Genomic DNA, 16,142 nt, shown 5'->3' on the forward strand with positions numbered 1-16,142 from the left:
GAGAATGCTGAATCTATGCAATTTTGTTGCTACAGGCAGCTATGGAGGCCATTTCTTTGGACATGTTTAAGACAGAAGTGGATGGATTTTTGATTAGTCAGAGCATAAAGGAATATGGGGAGAATGCAGATCAATTGGGCTGAGAGAGAAAATGGATCAGCCATGACGAAATGGTGGAGCAGGATCAGCCACGATGGATCAAATGGCCTAATTCTGCTCCTATGTTGCATGGTCGTATGGTCTATCTGTGTGTCTTTCAAATGTTCCAAATGTATCTGTCATTAGCACCACCTCTCTCATGTGAGCCATTTTTCCCTTGGGGAGAAAAGTGCTGGCTGTCCACTCTATTATGATTCTTCTCACTTCATACACCCCTGTCAAATCATCTCACATCCTCTTTCACTCCAAAGAGAAAAGCCCTAGCATGCTCATCCTTTCCTCGTAAGACAAGCAGCATCCTGGTAAGTCCCCTCTGCACCCTCTCTAAAAACTCCACTTCCTTCCTGAAGTTATTGGTATCCTCCTTTGAGGACAGTATATTTAATCAGTAATCCATTTCTTTGCTTTTGATTATGAGGGGTGATTGAAATGTTCATGGCCTAATGTAGAAGTAATCAATTTTAGAAAACCTAGCACAGTTACTTTTCCTGCTTTTACACACCTGGTCCAGCGGTCATGGCATTTACGGATCCCTTCTTTGTAGAGGTCGGCATCTTGGACCTTCAGAAGTGGTCCACAGCAGGGTGATTTATAAGTTTGTGGCCTAAAGTAGATGGAGATGAGTTATTAGCTTCAAACTTTCTGCATTTTCCTTCAAAGAGTTGAACTGCACGTGCATGTAACAAGAGCTGTATAACTCATCTCCTTCTACATTAGGCCACAAACTTACCAATCACCCCTGCAGTGGACCACCTGGAGGTCCAAGACACTCTCGTTACATGTACATGCAGTTCTACATATGTAGGTGGGGATTATATTGTAAAATAAATGTTCTAGGTTTTCTAAAATTGACTCCTTCTAACTTGGGCCACAAACTTTTCAATCACCCCTCATAATTTCCATCACTTTACTTATTCTGTGCTTAGCATTGTTTTAACTTGTTCTTCCTCAGTGCACTCTTGTAATGAAATAATCTTTCTGGATGGTATGCAAAGCAAATTTTTCGTTGTATGTATGACAATAATAAATCAATTTACGAACTCAACAGAACATGAACTCCATCCCACCCCATGGACTTTGTTTGCCCCAGCAACAACCCTGATCAGATCCTACTCTGTGCTTCCTCACATTCACACCTTTGGTTGTTGCTTGTATCTGAATGGAAATCCCCTCCCTTACACGACATCTTAGCAGCTTCCAAATTGTGGGTGAATCACCAGAATCATTTGGCACCGATTACAAGTTTTCCTGCTCACTTCCCAAAACTATATGGGGAAATTAATAGCCTTGATGTAACTAATATTATTTATTTTACAGGTTTAAAGGTCTTCATTTAAGAAGAAAGCCATTTATGGACCTTCTGGCTCCATATGGAGAAGCATTTGTTCTATTGCCTGCATTTTCTCATCTCTTCTGTACGTCACTTTCCTTCAATGTTTTATACACTCTGCAGGATTTTGAAACAAAACAGTAGGCAGAGTTTTAAAATCCTTCATATATTAACTACATCAGTAAATTCTGGAAAGATGAAGGTGTGAATGAGATTCAACTTTCTAGTGGTTTCATGATACTAACTGCAGCACTGGAGTTATGCAACAAAGTTTGGTTGTATGGATTCTGGCCTTTCTCCAAAGATTTAAGTGGAAACCAATTCTTCTATCATTACTACGACAACATGTTGCCATCAAACATTCACAAGTTGCCTGCTGAGTTTTACAAACCTATGCAGCTTCACATGAAAGGCATTGTGAAACTGCATGTTGGTAACTGTGAACATTAAAGAAATGAACAAACTTGAAACAACAAACTTTATTACATTGTAAATGAAAAAAAAAATAAAAGCTGTGGTTGCAGGAAATCTGGAACAAAATCCTTAATATTAGAGATACATGAGAATCAGGCAACATCTCAAGAGAAAGAATGAAAGCTAACATTTCAGAATTGAAAAGTGATCCAGCCAAAATATGTTTCCTTTTCTCTTTCAAAATTCTATCTATGTCCAGCATGTTCAGTTATATTTTATAACTCCAAAATATTTAACTCATTGTAAGAAAGACATGGACACCTTAAAGGGAAGTGTAACTTAGTACTTAATTTAAGGGAGTTACGCACATATTTTGTGATAATGTGGGTGTTACAACATTTGCAAGTCACATATTTTACATATAATCTGTAATTAAATACTTAAACAAACAAGAATGCTTCATCAACAACATATTTCCACTATTACTCAAATACTACTGAAACATTAACCATATAACAGAAGAGAGTAGGAGCAGTCAGCACATTTTGTGTACCACAGTCCTAAGGAGACATTGGTTTGTGTAGATGGAGAGAGAGTTTAAAAGAAATGGCTGGGAGGGGTCAGAACATTTTGCATGACATAGTTCCTGAGTAGATGCTGGTTTGCACATATTTAAGCACTCAGCAAGGGCCAATAAAATGAAATCTGGTTTTAGCACAGCAGTGCTTGAGTATGGAGTTGAAGCTTTGGTTCAACATAGAAAATCTACAGCACATTACAGGCCCTTAAGCCCACAATGTTGTGCCGACCTTGTAACCTGCTCAATGATATCTAATCTTTGAGGTATCGATGAGAAGGTGTGTTTATTTATTCTTTCTTTCTTTCTGCCCATTTAGGACAGTGGAGATGCCAGGCAGAACGTGGAATGCTCCTCTTGTGGGTTGTTGTAAGGGACATAAACTTACTAACCCATCCCTCCACTTCGTCATCCAGGTCATTTATAAAAATCATGAAGTGTAAGGGTCCCAGAACAGCCACACCACATCAACCTCGATGCAGAGTGAGACCCATCTACAACCACTCTTTACCTTCTGTTGGCAAGCCAGTTCAGGAGCCACAAAGCAATGACCTCTTGGATCCCGTGCCTCTTTACTTTCTCAATAAGCCTTGCATGGGGTACCTTATCAAATGCCTTGCTGAAAACCATATACACTACATCTACTGCTCCTTCTTCATTAATGTGTTTAGTCACATCCTCAAAAAATTCAATCAGGCTCCCACAGTAGCCTGGGGTACATCTCATCTGGTCCCGGCAACTTATCCAACTTGATGCTTTCCAAAAGCTCCAGCACATCCTCTTTCTTAATATCTACATGCTCAAGCTTTTCAGTCAGCTGCAAGTCATCACTACAATCACAAAAATCCTTTTCCATAGTGAATACTGAAGTAAAGTATTCATTAAGTACATCTGCTATTTCCTCCGGTTCCATACACACTTCCCCACTGTCACACTTGTTAGGTCCTATTCTTTCACGTCTTTTCTCTTGCTCTTCATATACTTGTAGAATACCTTGGGGTTTTCCTTAATCCTGCTGACCAAGGCCATCTCATGGCTTCTACTGGCTTTCCTTATTTCCTTCTCAAGCTCCTTCCTGTTAGCCTTATAATCTTCCAGATCTCTAACATTACCTAGCTCTTGTGTAAGCTTTTCTTTTCTTCTTGACTAGATTTATTACAGCCTTTGTACACCACACTTTCTATTCCCTACCATACCTTCCCTGTCTCATTGGAAGGTACCTAGGCAGAACTCCACTCAAATATCCCCTGAACATTTGCCACATTTCTTCCGTACTTTTCCCTGAGAGCATCTGATTCCAATTTAAGCTTCCAATTTCCTGCCTGATAGCCTCATAATTCCCCTTACTCCAATTAAACACTTTTCTAACTTGTCTGTTCCTATCTCTCTCCAATACTATTGTAAAGGAGGTAGAATTATGATCACCAACTCCAAAATGCTCTCCTAGTGAGAGATTTGAAACCTGACCAGGGTCATTTCCCAATACCAAATCAGGTACAGCTTCTCCTCTTGTAGGCTCTTGTAGGTATATATAATTATCTGGATAAACAGGGTCTGATTAGGAACAGTCAACAGGGATTTGTGCATAGAAGGTCACGTTTGAGAAATCTTATTGAATTTTTTGAAGAGGCTATTAGGAAAGTTGACGAGGGTAAAGCAGTGGATGTTCTCTATATGGACTTCAGTAAGGCCTTTGACAAGGTTCTGCACGGAAGGTTAGTTAAGAAGGTTCAGTCATTAGGTATTAATATTGAAGTAGTAAAATGGATTCAACAGTGGTTGGATGAGAGATGCCTGAGAGCAGTGGTGGATAACTGTTTGTCAGGTTGGAGGCCGGTGACTAGTGGTGTGCCTCAGGGATCTGTACTGAGTCCAATGTTGTTTGGCAGATGGAGTTTAATGCTAATAAGTGTGAGGTGCTACATTTTGGTAAGAATAATCAAAATTGGACATACATGGTAAATGGTAGGGCATTGAAGAATATAGTAGAACAGAGTGATCTGGAAATAATGGTGCATAGTTCCCTGAAGGTGGAATCTCATGTGGATTGGGTGGTGAAGGAAGCTTTTGGTATGCTGGCCTTTATAAATCAGAGCATTGAGAATAGGAGTTGGGATGTAATATTAAAATTGTACAAGGCATTGTTAAGGCCAAATTTGGAGTATTGTGTACAGTTCTGGTCACCGAATTATAGGAAAGATGTCAACAAAATAGAGAGAGAGTACAGAAAAGATTTACTAGAATGTTACCTGGGTTTCAGCACCTAAGTTACAGAGAAATGTTGAACAAGTTAGTTCTTTATTCTTTGGAGCGTAGAAGATTGAGGAGGGACTTGATAGAGATATTTAAAATTATGAAGGGGATAGATAGAATTGATGTGGATAGGCTTTTTCCTTTGAGAGTAGGGGAGATTCAAACAAGAGGACATGAGTTGAAAGTTAGGAGACAAAAGTTTAGGGGTAACACGAGGGGGAATTTCTTTATTCAGAGAGTGGTAGCTGTGTGGAACAAGCTTCCAGTAGACGTGGTAGAAGCAGGTTCGATATTGTCATTTAAAGTAAAATTGGATAGGTATATGGACAGGAAAGTAATGGAGGGTTATGGGCTGAGTGCAGGTTGGTGGGACTAGGTGAGAGTAAGTGTTCAGCACAGATTAGAAGGGCTGAGATGGCCTGTTTCCGTGCTGTAATTGTTATATGGTTTTATGGCATATCTACATATTGTAGAAACCTTTGTAAGAAACCTTCCTGAATGCACCTAACAAACTCCACCCGATCTAAACCCCTTGCTCTAGGGTATTGGTTGCCAACCAGTCAATCGTGATCAGCCAGTCGATCTTTGAGACTTTCCCAGTAGATCCCAAAAAAAAAGAAAAAGAAATACACAAATACATTATGCCTGATAAACCTTTTGATGCAAATATGTGGTAACTTCTGCTTTGAAAAAGGACCACTCGACAACTTCGTGCCCAAAAGGACAACTTTATCTGGGACAGTAAAATGATATTTGCACACGGAGGTTTTCACTAATGCGCACTGGGCAGAAAAGACCAGAAGGAAAACCCCGCAACTCCAGAAACAATCTCTCTTTACAAACAGTTTTCTGTAGCGGAAGCTATATTACCGTGATCCTAACTGATATTAACTTATCTTTATAATGCTCACATTACAACCCTACTGCCCCTTTAAATTCCAACATTCCCCAACGTACAAGAAATAGGAAACAAAAACAATGGGGTCATTAGCTTGCATGTCCCTGGAACTTGTACTACTGTGTCAGTAAGTTTACCAATACCAGGAAAGTTGAGGAGCTGAAATCAGGGTTGAAGTCCAAGCAAACATGCTGCTCGGAGGACGTGGATTGACAGTGTTAAAGGATTTGTCACTCTGTGAATATTTTTTCACGACAGTTTGATGAATCCCTGGATGTAATACAAACAGCTCAGATTGTTGTATTTGTCAGAATGGCTTTCCAGGATTTCACAACAGAGGACCTGCTCTCTCTTTTGCACTTAAAGAAGAGAACAAGAGGTGAGGATATTTACAATGAGTTTTAAAAAAATGTCCGTGAAAATGACATCCCCATTCACAAAATGGTGGCAATTTCTACTGATGGGGCCCCAGCAGTGCATGGTTTGTGCATTGGTTTTTATAGCATTATACCATAATGACCCTGATTTTCCTGACTTCCTGGATTATCACTGTGTGATTCATCAGCAGCCCTTGGCTGGGAAGATCATGGACTTTTCTCATGTAATGACACTGGTGGTCAAACTGATGAACTTGATTTGAGCAAAAGCGCTTCAGCACCGCTTATTCAAGGTGTTATAGGATGAGCTCGATGTCGCTATGGCCTGTTTGATGTGCGAGGTACAGTGTGTTCTTGGTTAAATTAATTTGAAAGTTTAGCAAAAGCATTTTATGTAATTAAAATACAGTTAGCCCAAACAAAGGGCCTCAAGTTGGAAGTACAAGCTGAGCTGTTTTTTTCTCTAGTAGGTTGATCTTGCCTTTCACTAAGTCGGACGTAGGGGATCTTGGAGTTAAAAAGGTTGGTGACCACTACTCTAGGGAGATGCCAATTGATATTTGGGAAATTAAAATCTTCCATCACGACAACTTTGTCATTATTACACCTTTCCAGGATCTGTTTCCCTATCTGCTCTTCAATATCCCTGTTACTATTGAGCTGCCTATAAAAAACACCCAATAAAGTTATTGACCCCTTCCTGTTCCTAAACTCCACCCACAGAGACTCCGTAGACAATCCCTCCATGACATCCACCTTTTCTGCAGCCATGGCACTATCTCTAATCAACAGTGCCACGCCCCCACTTCTTTTGCCTCCCTCCCTGAAACATCTGAAACCTGGCCCTTGAAGTAACTATTCCTGTCACTAAGCCATTCAAGTCTCTATAATGGCCACCACATCATATCTCCAAATACTGATCCATGCTCTAAACTCATCCGCTCTGTTCACACTACTGCTTGCATTAAAATAGACACATCTCAAACAGGTGGTCTCAGAATGGCCTTTCCGTATCACCTGCCTATCCTCCCTCGCATACTGTCTACAAGCTTTCTCTATCTGTGTCAGCCTCCTCTTCCCCAGTCTCTTCAGTTTGGTTCCCACACCAATTCTAGTTTAAACTCTCCTTAGTAGCCTTAGCAAACCTCCCCACCAGGATATGAGTCCCCCTGGGAATCAAGTGCAACCCGTCCTTTTTGTACAGGTCACACCTGCCCCAAAGGTGGTCCCAATGATCCTGAACTCTGAATCCCTGCCCCCTGCTTCAATCCCTCAGCCACGCATTTAACCTCCAGCTACCTCATTCTATTCCTATACTCACTGTTGCATGGCACAGGCTGTAATCCCAAGATTATTAACTTTGAGGTCCTGCTTCTCAATTTCCTTCCTAACTCCCTGTACTCTTTTTTCAGGAACTTTTCCCTTTTCCTACCTATGTCATTGGTACCAATATGTACCATGACCTCTGGCTGTTCTCCCTCCCACTGAAGGATATCACGGACACAATCTGAAACATCCCTACCCTAGCACCTGGGAGGCAAACTACCATCCGAGTTTCTTTTCTGCATCTACAGAATTGCCTGCCTGACCCCCTAACTATAGAGTCCCCTATCACTAGTGCCTTACTCTTCCTTTCCCTACCGTTCTGAGCCACAGGGCCAGACTCTGTGCCAGAGGCACGGCCACTGTTGCTTCCCCCAGTTAGGCTGTCCCCCCCAACAGTACTCAAGCAGGAGTACTTATTGTCAAGGGGTACAGCCACAGGGGTACTCTCTAGAACCTGACTCTTCCCCTTCCTCCTCCTGACTGTGACCCACTTGTCAGTCTCCTGTGGCCCCAGAGTGACCAACTGTTAATAATTCCTTCTATCACCTGCTCACTCTCCCTGACCAGGCGAAAGTCATCGAGCTACATCTCCAGTTCCCTAACTCAGTTCCTTAGGAGCTGCAGCTCAATACACTAGGTGCAGATATGGCCATCTGGGAGGCTGGGAGACTCCAGGACCTCCCATATCTGCCACCAAGCACAGAAAACTGGCCTCACACACATACTTCCTTTCTGTAATTAACACAGTTAAATGTACCTCGCCTTCTCCTGTTACCACCTAAGCCTGTTGAGCCAAAGCCCTATCACTCTGCTGCATCTCACTCCGCTGCCCACTGGATGAAGAATTGACAGATGGAATACAGTGCCGGGAAGAGTATAGTCAGGTGCTGTGATAGAAATAATAATATCATTGACTATTTTCGAAATGGGTAGAAAATCCAAAAATCCAAAGAGCAAAGGGATTCAAGAAATCTTGTTCAGGACTCCCTAAAGGTTAATTTGCAGTCTGAATCTGTGGTGAGGAAAGCAAATGCAATGTTGGCATTCATTTCAAAAGCAAACGAGAAAATTTGCACATGCTGGAAATTTAATCAACACAAACAAAATGCTGGAGGAACTTCAGTAGGTCAGGCAGCATCTACTGTATGGAAATGAGTTAACAGTCAATGTTTCGGGACAAAATTATTTTCTAGCCAATACAAGAGGAATATAAAAGCAAGGATGCAATGCTAAGGCTGTATAAATACTGGTGAAGCTTTATCTGGAGTAGTGTGAGTAGTTTCCGGCCATTATTTAATAAAGGATGGGTGGTGACATTGGAGAGGGTTCAGAGAAGATTCACAAGAAAGTTCCAGGAATGTAAGGATTACCATATGAGCAGCAATTGTAAGCCATGGATCTGTCTTCACTGGAATTTAAAACAAGTGGGAGAACTCATTGAAACCTATTGCACATTGAAAGATCTAGAAGAGGTTGTTTCTTCTGGTGGGGAAGTCTAGGATCAGAGGAACACAGCCTCAAATAGAGGGACATCCATTTGGAACAGAGATGAGGAGGAATTTCTTTAGCCAGAGGGTGGTTAATCTGTGGAATTCATTGCCACAAGCCAGGTTATTGGATGCATTTAAGGTGAAGGTTGCTAGGTTCTTGATTAGTCATGGCATGAAAGATTATGGGGAAAAGGCAGGAGAATGGGATTAAGAGAAAAATGGATCAGCTCTGATGAAATGGCCTAATTCTGTTCATATGTCTTATGGGCTTTTTGATTATTCATGGAGTTTTCAGCTTGAATATGGCAGACCCTCTGCTGAACTCGGATCCTGCCTACCAGAGTTGGAGAGTTTCTGGAGAGTGGTGAGGATCTCCTGAAACAGGTTATCATGTCTGCCTCCAGTTGCTTCCTTATAGGCCAATGTGGTTCACAGATACTCATTCTCTGCTGGTTTCATAATGGCTCAATTGTGCTGTAATGAGAGAGAGATGGATGGTGGAGAACTCAAGTGTGGAGTCAAGTCTAGAAATAACAGACTCAAAATGAAAAAGACAACACAAACAACATTCAAAGGCAAAATCATAAACTGTTGTGCTAAAAATGGAATTCCTATGATAGAGCACTGAGGGCTCAGCATGATGCATTTAAGTACAGACTTTCCAGGAAGAAAAGTTGCAAGCAATAATTGGCACTCTAATTTTAATGGGAAAGCAGCTGCTAACCATCCTTGGGAAACTAGAGTGCCAAAACATGGATGCCTGTCACTGTTTAGTCAGGACCATGACACATCCAGGTATTTTTTATTTGTTGCCTAGTTACTACCAAAACCCTGTCCTCCCTTACCATCATCAGGTGCATCCTGACAGCTTGTTTTGCTTGTTTACAGCAAGTTTATTGCCAGAGCTCTATAAGTGGCCTGTCGTATGTCCTGGGATGTATAACTCCTGTACTAATGGTCAAGTCAATAATAATTCCGAAGTATTCTTCCCTGCGGTCATATATTGTTGTTTTCTCAAACTTCCAGAAACTACCAACCCCACCCCATTCACCATTCCCCTTTCTGTCTCTCAACTTATCTCCTTACTGCTCATCACCTCCCTCTGGTTCTCCTCCTCCTCCTTCCATTTCTTCCATAGCAGACTGGGAATTCTGGTTCATTACACAGATGAAGGGTCTCAGCCCGAAACGTCAACAGTGCTTCTCTTTATAGATGCTGCATGGCCTGCTGTGTTCCACCAGCATTTTGCGTGTGTTGCTTGAATTTCCAGTAACTGCAGATTTCCTCATGTTATACAGCAGCCACCTACTCTTGAAAGTCTAGATCATTTCCCTATTTATACTCCATGGTGAGTTTAGCTACCAGTACCCATTATTGGAATGGTGTATCCCCCTCTCATTATTAAGGAGGAAAAACTTCCAGCTAAATATAATTCATTTATTTTTAGTGATACATGTTCAAATTTAGATAATATTCTTTAAACACATTTAAAACTCACAGAAGATTTATATCTTATAAAATATTTCCAAATTACAAAGTATTTCTAAAACATACAGGATTTCCAAAACACAGGTACAATTTCTATAAGCTAAAAATACATACCAGTGAGTTGCAGACAAATGAGCAGTCTGCTGCAGAAATCAAAGGCAGAGGAATGGACTCTAGTCACCCCTTCTTTCTGTCATTGCTCTGGTGATCCTTAGCCATTCATAATATGTTTGACTGCTCTCTAACATTTATACTGATTTTTTTTGCTACTTTGTGACATCACGAACATGTGACATTTTTTCAATTACCTTTGCTGGGTTTTAAATCTTCTGGGGATAGAGATCCCAGAAACCCAAAATTAATGATGTGAGGGCTGACTGTCCGAGTACACTAATTCCCCAATCATCTATTTTAGATCACGTATTTGAAGAGCTAAGTGATCAATATGGTCGGCAAGCTTCCATGAACTAAATAACTTAGCTCTGTTGTCTGGTTTGATGCAGGCCCATTGTCTTACACTGCATCTCTTGAGCACCCAGTTCAATGTTATGATCAGCAGCCTGTTCTCTATAGAAAGTAGTTCGTTTGCAAAACTGTCCTTTTAACTTCAGACTGATTATTGCTTACAAATTATATTAAAAACAGAAGACTGGTTCTTGCTTACAACAAGAATCTGAGCAAAGAATACTGGTTGGAAGGTTAACTTACTCAAAAACAACTCTTTGATCCCTAGATGCATTAGCTGGCGTGTAAGAAAGTTGAGCTCAGCAAAAATGCTCCTCAGACCGGAGGCAGAGAATATCCATCATAAGGACAGATATATGGGAACTAGAACAGATATGGGTGAGAGCAGCATTAATGGTAGTGGAAGGGAAGTCCTATTCTTTGGAAAAGGGAGACATCTCAGATATTCTGGAATGGAAAGCCTCCGATTGATAACAGATGCGACGGAAATTGAGGAACTGAGAAAACAGGTTAGCATTTTAACAACTGATGGGGTAGGAAGAGATATTGAATACTCAAGATAGCTGTGAGATTCAGTAGATTTATAAAAAAGATATCAGTATATAGTCTGTCTCCAAAGATGGAGACAACGAGATGGAGAAAGACGAGAGAGATGTCAGAGATGACACCCACCCACCCACCTTCCCCATCACATGGTTTCACCTATCACCTGCAAGCATGTACACCTTCCCCATCTCCTACCTTATAATTCTGGATTCTTTCCTCATCCTATCCTGTCGTGATGAAGAGTCTCATCCCAAAACATTGACTGTTTCTTTCTCTCCATAGGCTGCCTGACCTGCTGAGCTCCTCCATCATTTTATGCGTTGGGTTCACCATTATGTAATGTTTAGCTGCTAAGCAGACCATGAACATAACAAAATCTATTCCTAGAATAAATTAACAGGGAGCCCTCAAAATAGCCATGTTGTTCCATTAAAGTCTAGACCTTGCACATTGATATTTGATTTGCTTTCTCAGTATCACATGGACAAAGAAGATACAGAAAAGTGACGACTTATCCCGATTCTCTACTCTTTCCCTTACAGACAACATAATGCGTGTTCTGTTTCTAATCCATGGCTTGGCAAGTTTAGACAGTATTATAACTTAGAAGCATATGGAAAGCACTTTGGAAATCTAAATGTTAAACACGGTGTTACAAACGTGGATTCACTAGGTTTGTTAAAAAAATACAATTATCCTTTTAAAATTCTGTAACAATGATCATGTTCACCTTTTAAGTTTACTGATATTCAATTTTCACATATTGTGGGGTTTACATTAGCTTTCCAATGAACAATTTTATGCTGATTCTCAAAGTTCACTTGCAGTCCTCCATCTCCAATATAGTGTTTATCTATTATTAGTTTTCTGTTACTGCATGTTTTCTATAAATTATCAACAGGTGTGGTTGTACCTTTGCACTTTTCTGTGAACTTCCTGGAATTTAATCAGTCCTAAACATAACATGCATATCAAATTCTGTAATTGCTGTTCAGATCTCTGCTGATTTCATTGCTGGAGACTAGTGCTCTTTAGCATTTTGATTAATACTCAAAGTTAAGTGTATTGTCTTATGAATAAATGCACAAATGCAACATTCGTAAGACAAACATGAATTAAGCATGGAATATACAATTTTTTCAGGAAGGAGAATAATTTCAATAAAAGAAACAAAGTCTGTTATAGTACAGGCTGATCAAAGTGATTAAGATAATGTAAGTTGGTTCAAGAGACAAATGCTTGAAGAATTGTTGCTGTTCTTGAACCTGGCGGTGAAGAACTTTAGGCAGCTTTGCGCCCTGCCTGGTGATAGCTACCAGAAGAAGGATAGCCTGCATGGTGGGTACCTTTCAACTATGGAACAAGAACAGTTCCACATATAAGGAAGAAAAATAGCATTAATTGAATAGATGAAGTATGAACACAAGCCAGTAAACAAAATAAAGTAGATAGTAAAAGCCTTTTCAAGTATATAAAGAATATGAGAGATGAGACTGGATATAGGACTGCGAGAAAATGAGGCCAGAGAAATAATAACAAGGGATAAGGAGATGGCAGATGAACTAAATGAGTATTTTGCGTCAGTCCTCGCAGGGGAAGACATCAGCAATATGCCAGATATTGCAGTGTGTGAAGAAAGAGAAGTGAGTTCAGTTAATATTACAAGGGAGAACATGCTCAGAAAGTTGAAAGACCTAAAAATACATAAGTCACCTGGACCAGATGAGCTGTATGCTAGGCTTCTGAAAGAGGTAGCAGTAGAGATTGTGGGGCATTAGTAATGATCTTTCAAAAATCATTGGACTCTGGCATGGTGCCTGAGGACTGCAACATTCCAAATGTCAATCCTCTCTTTAAGAATGAAGGAAAGCAGCAGAAAAGAAATTATAGACCAGTTAGCTTGACCTCTGTGGTTTGGAAGATTATGAAGTCAATCTTTAAAAATGAGGGTGTGGAGTACTTGTTGACACAGGACAATTTAGGACAAAGTCAGCATGGTTTCCTTAAAGGAAAATCTTGCCTAATGAGCTTGTTGGAATTCTTTGTGGAGATTACAAGAAGAATAGATAAAGGGGATGGAGTGGATGCTGTATATTTGGACTTTCAGAAAGCCTTTGACAATTGTGTCACACATGAGGCTGTTACCAAGTTAAGAGCACATGATATTTCAGGAAAGTTATTGGCATGGTTAGAGCGTTGGTTATTGTTAGAAAGCAGAGCATGGCAATAAAAAGGATCCTTTTCTGGTTGTGTCCAAGTTCCTAGTGGTGTTGTGCAGGGGTCGGTGTTGGGACCACATCTTTTCCTGCTGTATATCAATGATTTAGATGATGGAGTAGATGGCTTTGTTTGCAGATGCTGTGGAGATTGGTGGAGGGGCAGGTAGTGTTGAGAAAACAGGTAGGATCCAGAAGGACTTAGACAGATTCAGAGAATGAGCAAAAAAGTGGCAAATTAAATATAATGTTGTAAAATGCATTGTCATGCACTTTGGTAGTAGAAATAAATGTGCAGATTCTTTTCTGAAAGGGGAGAAAATCCTGGAATTTGAGAATCAGAGGAATTTGGGAGTCATTGTGCAGACCACGCAGAAGGTTAACTTGCAGGTAGAGTTGGTGGTGAGGAAGGCAAATGCCATGTTAGCATTCATTTCATGAGGCCTAGAATACAAGAGCAAGGATGAGAAACCTTACCTTGAGTATTGTGAACAGTTTTGGGGCCTTCATCATAGAAAAAATGTGCTGGAATTGGGGACATTGGAGAGGGTCCAGAGGAGTTTCACGAGGATGATTCCAGGAAAGAAAGGTTATCATACGAGGAAAGTTTGCTGCCTCTGGGTCTGTACTCGTTGGAATTCAGAAAGAAGAGGGAAGAAATCATTGAAAGCTTTCGAATGTTGAAAGGGCTAAACAGAGTAGATGAAATAAGGATGTTTACCTTGGTAGGAAAATCTAGGACAAGAGAGCGCAGCCTCAGGATAGAGGGGCTTCCTTTCAGAAACAGAGATGCAGAGAAATTTCTTTAGCCAAAGAGTAGTGATTTTGTTGAACTTCTTGCCACATGCAGCTGTGGAGGCCAGGTTGATGGGTGTATTTAAGGCTGAGATTGAGAGGTTCTTGATTGGACATGGCATCAAAGGTTAAAGGAAAAGGCCAGGAACTGGGATTGAGGAGGAGATAGAAAAAAGGATCAGCCATGATTGAATGGAAGAGTGGACTCAATGGGGCAGATGGCCTAATTCTGCTCCTATGTTTTATGGCCTATGATCTTAACTTACAGATAAGGTGAGTGGTGAGGATGGCAAATGCAATGTTAGTGTTCACTTCAAGATGTCTCATCCAAAAACATTGACTGTTTCTCTCTCTCCATAGGCTGCCTGACCTACTGAGCTCCTCCATCATTTTATGTGTTGGGTTCACCATTATATAATGTTTAGCTGCAAAGCGGACCATGAACATAACAAAATCTGTTCCTAGAATAAATCATAAAATCATAAAAGATGTGGAAAAGTCACCACTTATCCATATACTCCACTCAGAAGTGAGTGTAGTTGCTTTTATGAGATATAAGCTCTGCCGGCCTTACACCTGTATTTTTAATTGTTGTCTTATCTAGAGTCACTAAAACCTTGTGCTTTCTGTTTTAATTTTCTCACATTTATCTTAGCCAGCTCAGATTTTAGGCATACTGCACTTATTGAAAGCAGATTCCCAATTGGCGCAGATCACAGGGTCCTTAGGGGTTTCTAGAATGATTGGGCTTGCAGTGTCACTTGGTCAAGCCACTGATGTTCAGCTGGCATTCCTGTGAATACACTCTTGATTCTATCTGAACACGGGAGGCTGGCATTCCTATACACTTGGCTTCTGTCGTTTCTCACCGCTGCATGGGAAACTGAAAGGTCTGAAGTGAAATAATTCAACTGGAGCTGATGGCCTACACTTTAGGGTTCTAAAGGAGGTACAGTGGCTGAAAAGATTGTGGAGGCAGTCATAATGCTCTTTCAAGAAAGCAGGAAGTTTCACACCACTCTTTGATAAGGGAGAGAGTTCTGAAGAGAGGAAATTACAGGCCAGTTAGCTTGATCTCAGATGCTGGATAGATGTTGGGCTCAATTGCTAAAGATGCGGTTTCGAGGTACTTGGAGGGACATTACATACTAGACTAGAGTCAGTATGCTTCCCTCAAGAGAAAATCCTACTTGACAAACCTGTTAGAATCCATTGAAGAAATACCAAGCAGGATAGACAAAAGAGAATCAATCGATGTTGTATACTTGGATTTTCAGAAGGCCTTTGTAAAGGTACAACAAATGAGCACCTACCTTCACATTTTGGAATCATTCCTCGTCCTTTCCAATTGTGATGAAGAGACCTATCCCAAAACATTGACTGTTTTTTTCTCTCCAACAGCTGCCTGACCTGCTGAGCTCCTCCATTATTTTGTGTGTTGGGTTCACCATTGTATAATGTTTAGCTGTGAAGCAGACCATGAACATAACAAAATCTGTTTGTAAAGTAAATCATTAAGGAGCCCCCCAAAATAGTCACATTGTTCCATTAAAGCCTAGTACTTGGACATTGATATCTGACTTGTTTTCTCAGTATCATATGGACAAAGAAGATGTGGAAAAGTCACCATTTATCCATATACTCCACTCTCTAACTTACAGTCAACATAACTTCTCTTCTGTTACCTATCCATGGGCTTGGCAAGTTTGGACAGTATCATAACATAGAACCATTTGGAAAGCACTTTGGAAAGATGAATTTTATACATCGCATTACATATGTGGATTCACCAGGTTAGTTTAGAAAAA

General features: G+C 40.5%; 2 protein-coding genes across 12 annotated transcripts in view; one reads left to right on the forward strand and one right to left on the reverse strand.

Annotated features, from left to right (window-relative positions):
- Positions 1-15,846, reverse strand: part of LOC132395481 (alpha-2,8-sialyltransferase 8F-like) — a 98,954-nt gene extending 83,108 nt beyond the window's left edge. Inside the window, exons 1-2 of one of the 8 annotated variants that reach the window (XM_059972167.1) lie at positions 15,648-15,755; positions 662-763 (exon numbers count right to left, since the gene is read on the reverse strand). In XM_059972167.1, the coding sequence (XP_059828150.1) occupies positions 662-713 (52 nt within the window). In that variant the 5' untranslated portion in view covers positions 714-763; positions 15,648-15,755. Of the gene's footprint in view, positions 1-661; positions 764-11,518; positions 11,661-15,647 lie in introns of those variants that run through there. The other 7 variants (XM_059972164.1, XM_059972166.1, XM_059972165.1 and 4 more) reach the window with 7 other exon arrangements.
- LOC132395483 (uncharacterized) overlaps positions 1-16,142 on the forward strand; it is a 221,060-nt gene that overhangs the window by 106,619 nt on the left and 98,299 nt on the right. For 2 of the 4 annotated variants that reach the window (XR_009512625.1, XM_059972173.1), the window contains exon 1: positions 2,009-6,010. The gene's annotated coding sequence lies outside the window, so the exon portion shown is untranslated. Of the gene's footprint in view, positions 1-1,476; positions 1,575-2,008; positions 6,011-15,980; positions 16,128-16,142 lie in introns of those variants that run through there. The other 2 variants (XM_059972174.1, XM_059972175.1) reach the window with 2 other exon arrangements.

This window comes from Hypanus sabinus, chromosome 6, assembly GCF_030144855.1.
Source record: "Hypanus sabinus isolate sHypSab1 chromosome 6, sHypSab1.hap1, whole genome shotgun sequence".
NCBI classification, from domain to species: domain Eukaryota; kingdom Metazoa; phylum Chordata; class Chondrichthyes; order Myliobatiformes; family Dasyatidae; genus Hypanus; species Hypanus sabinus.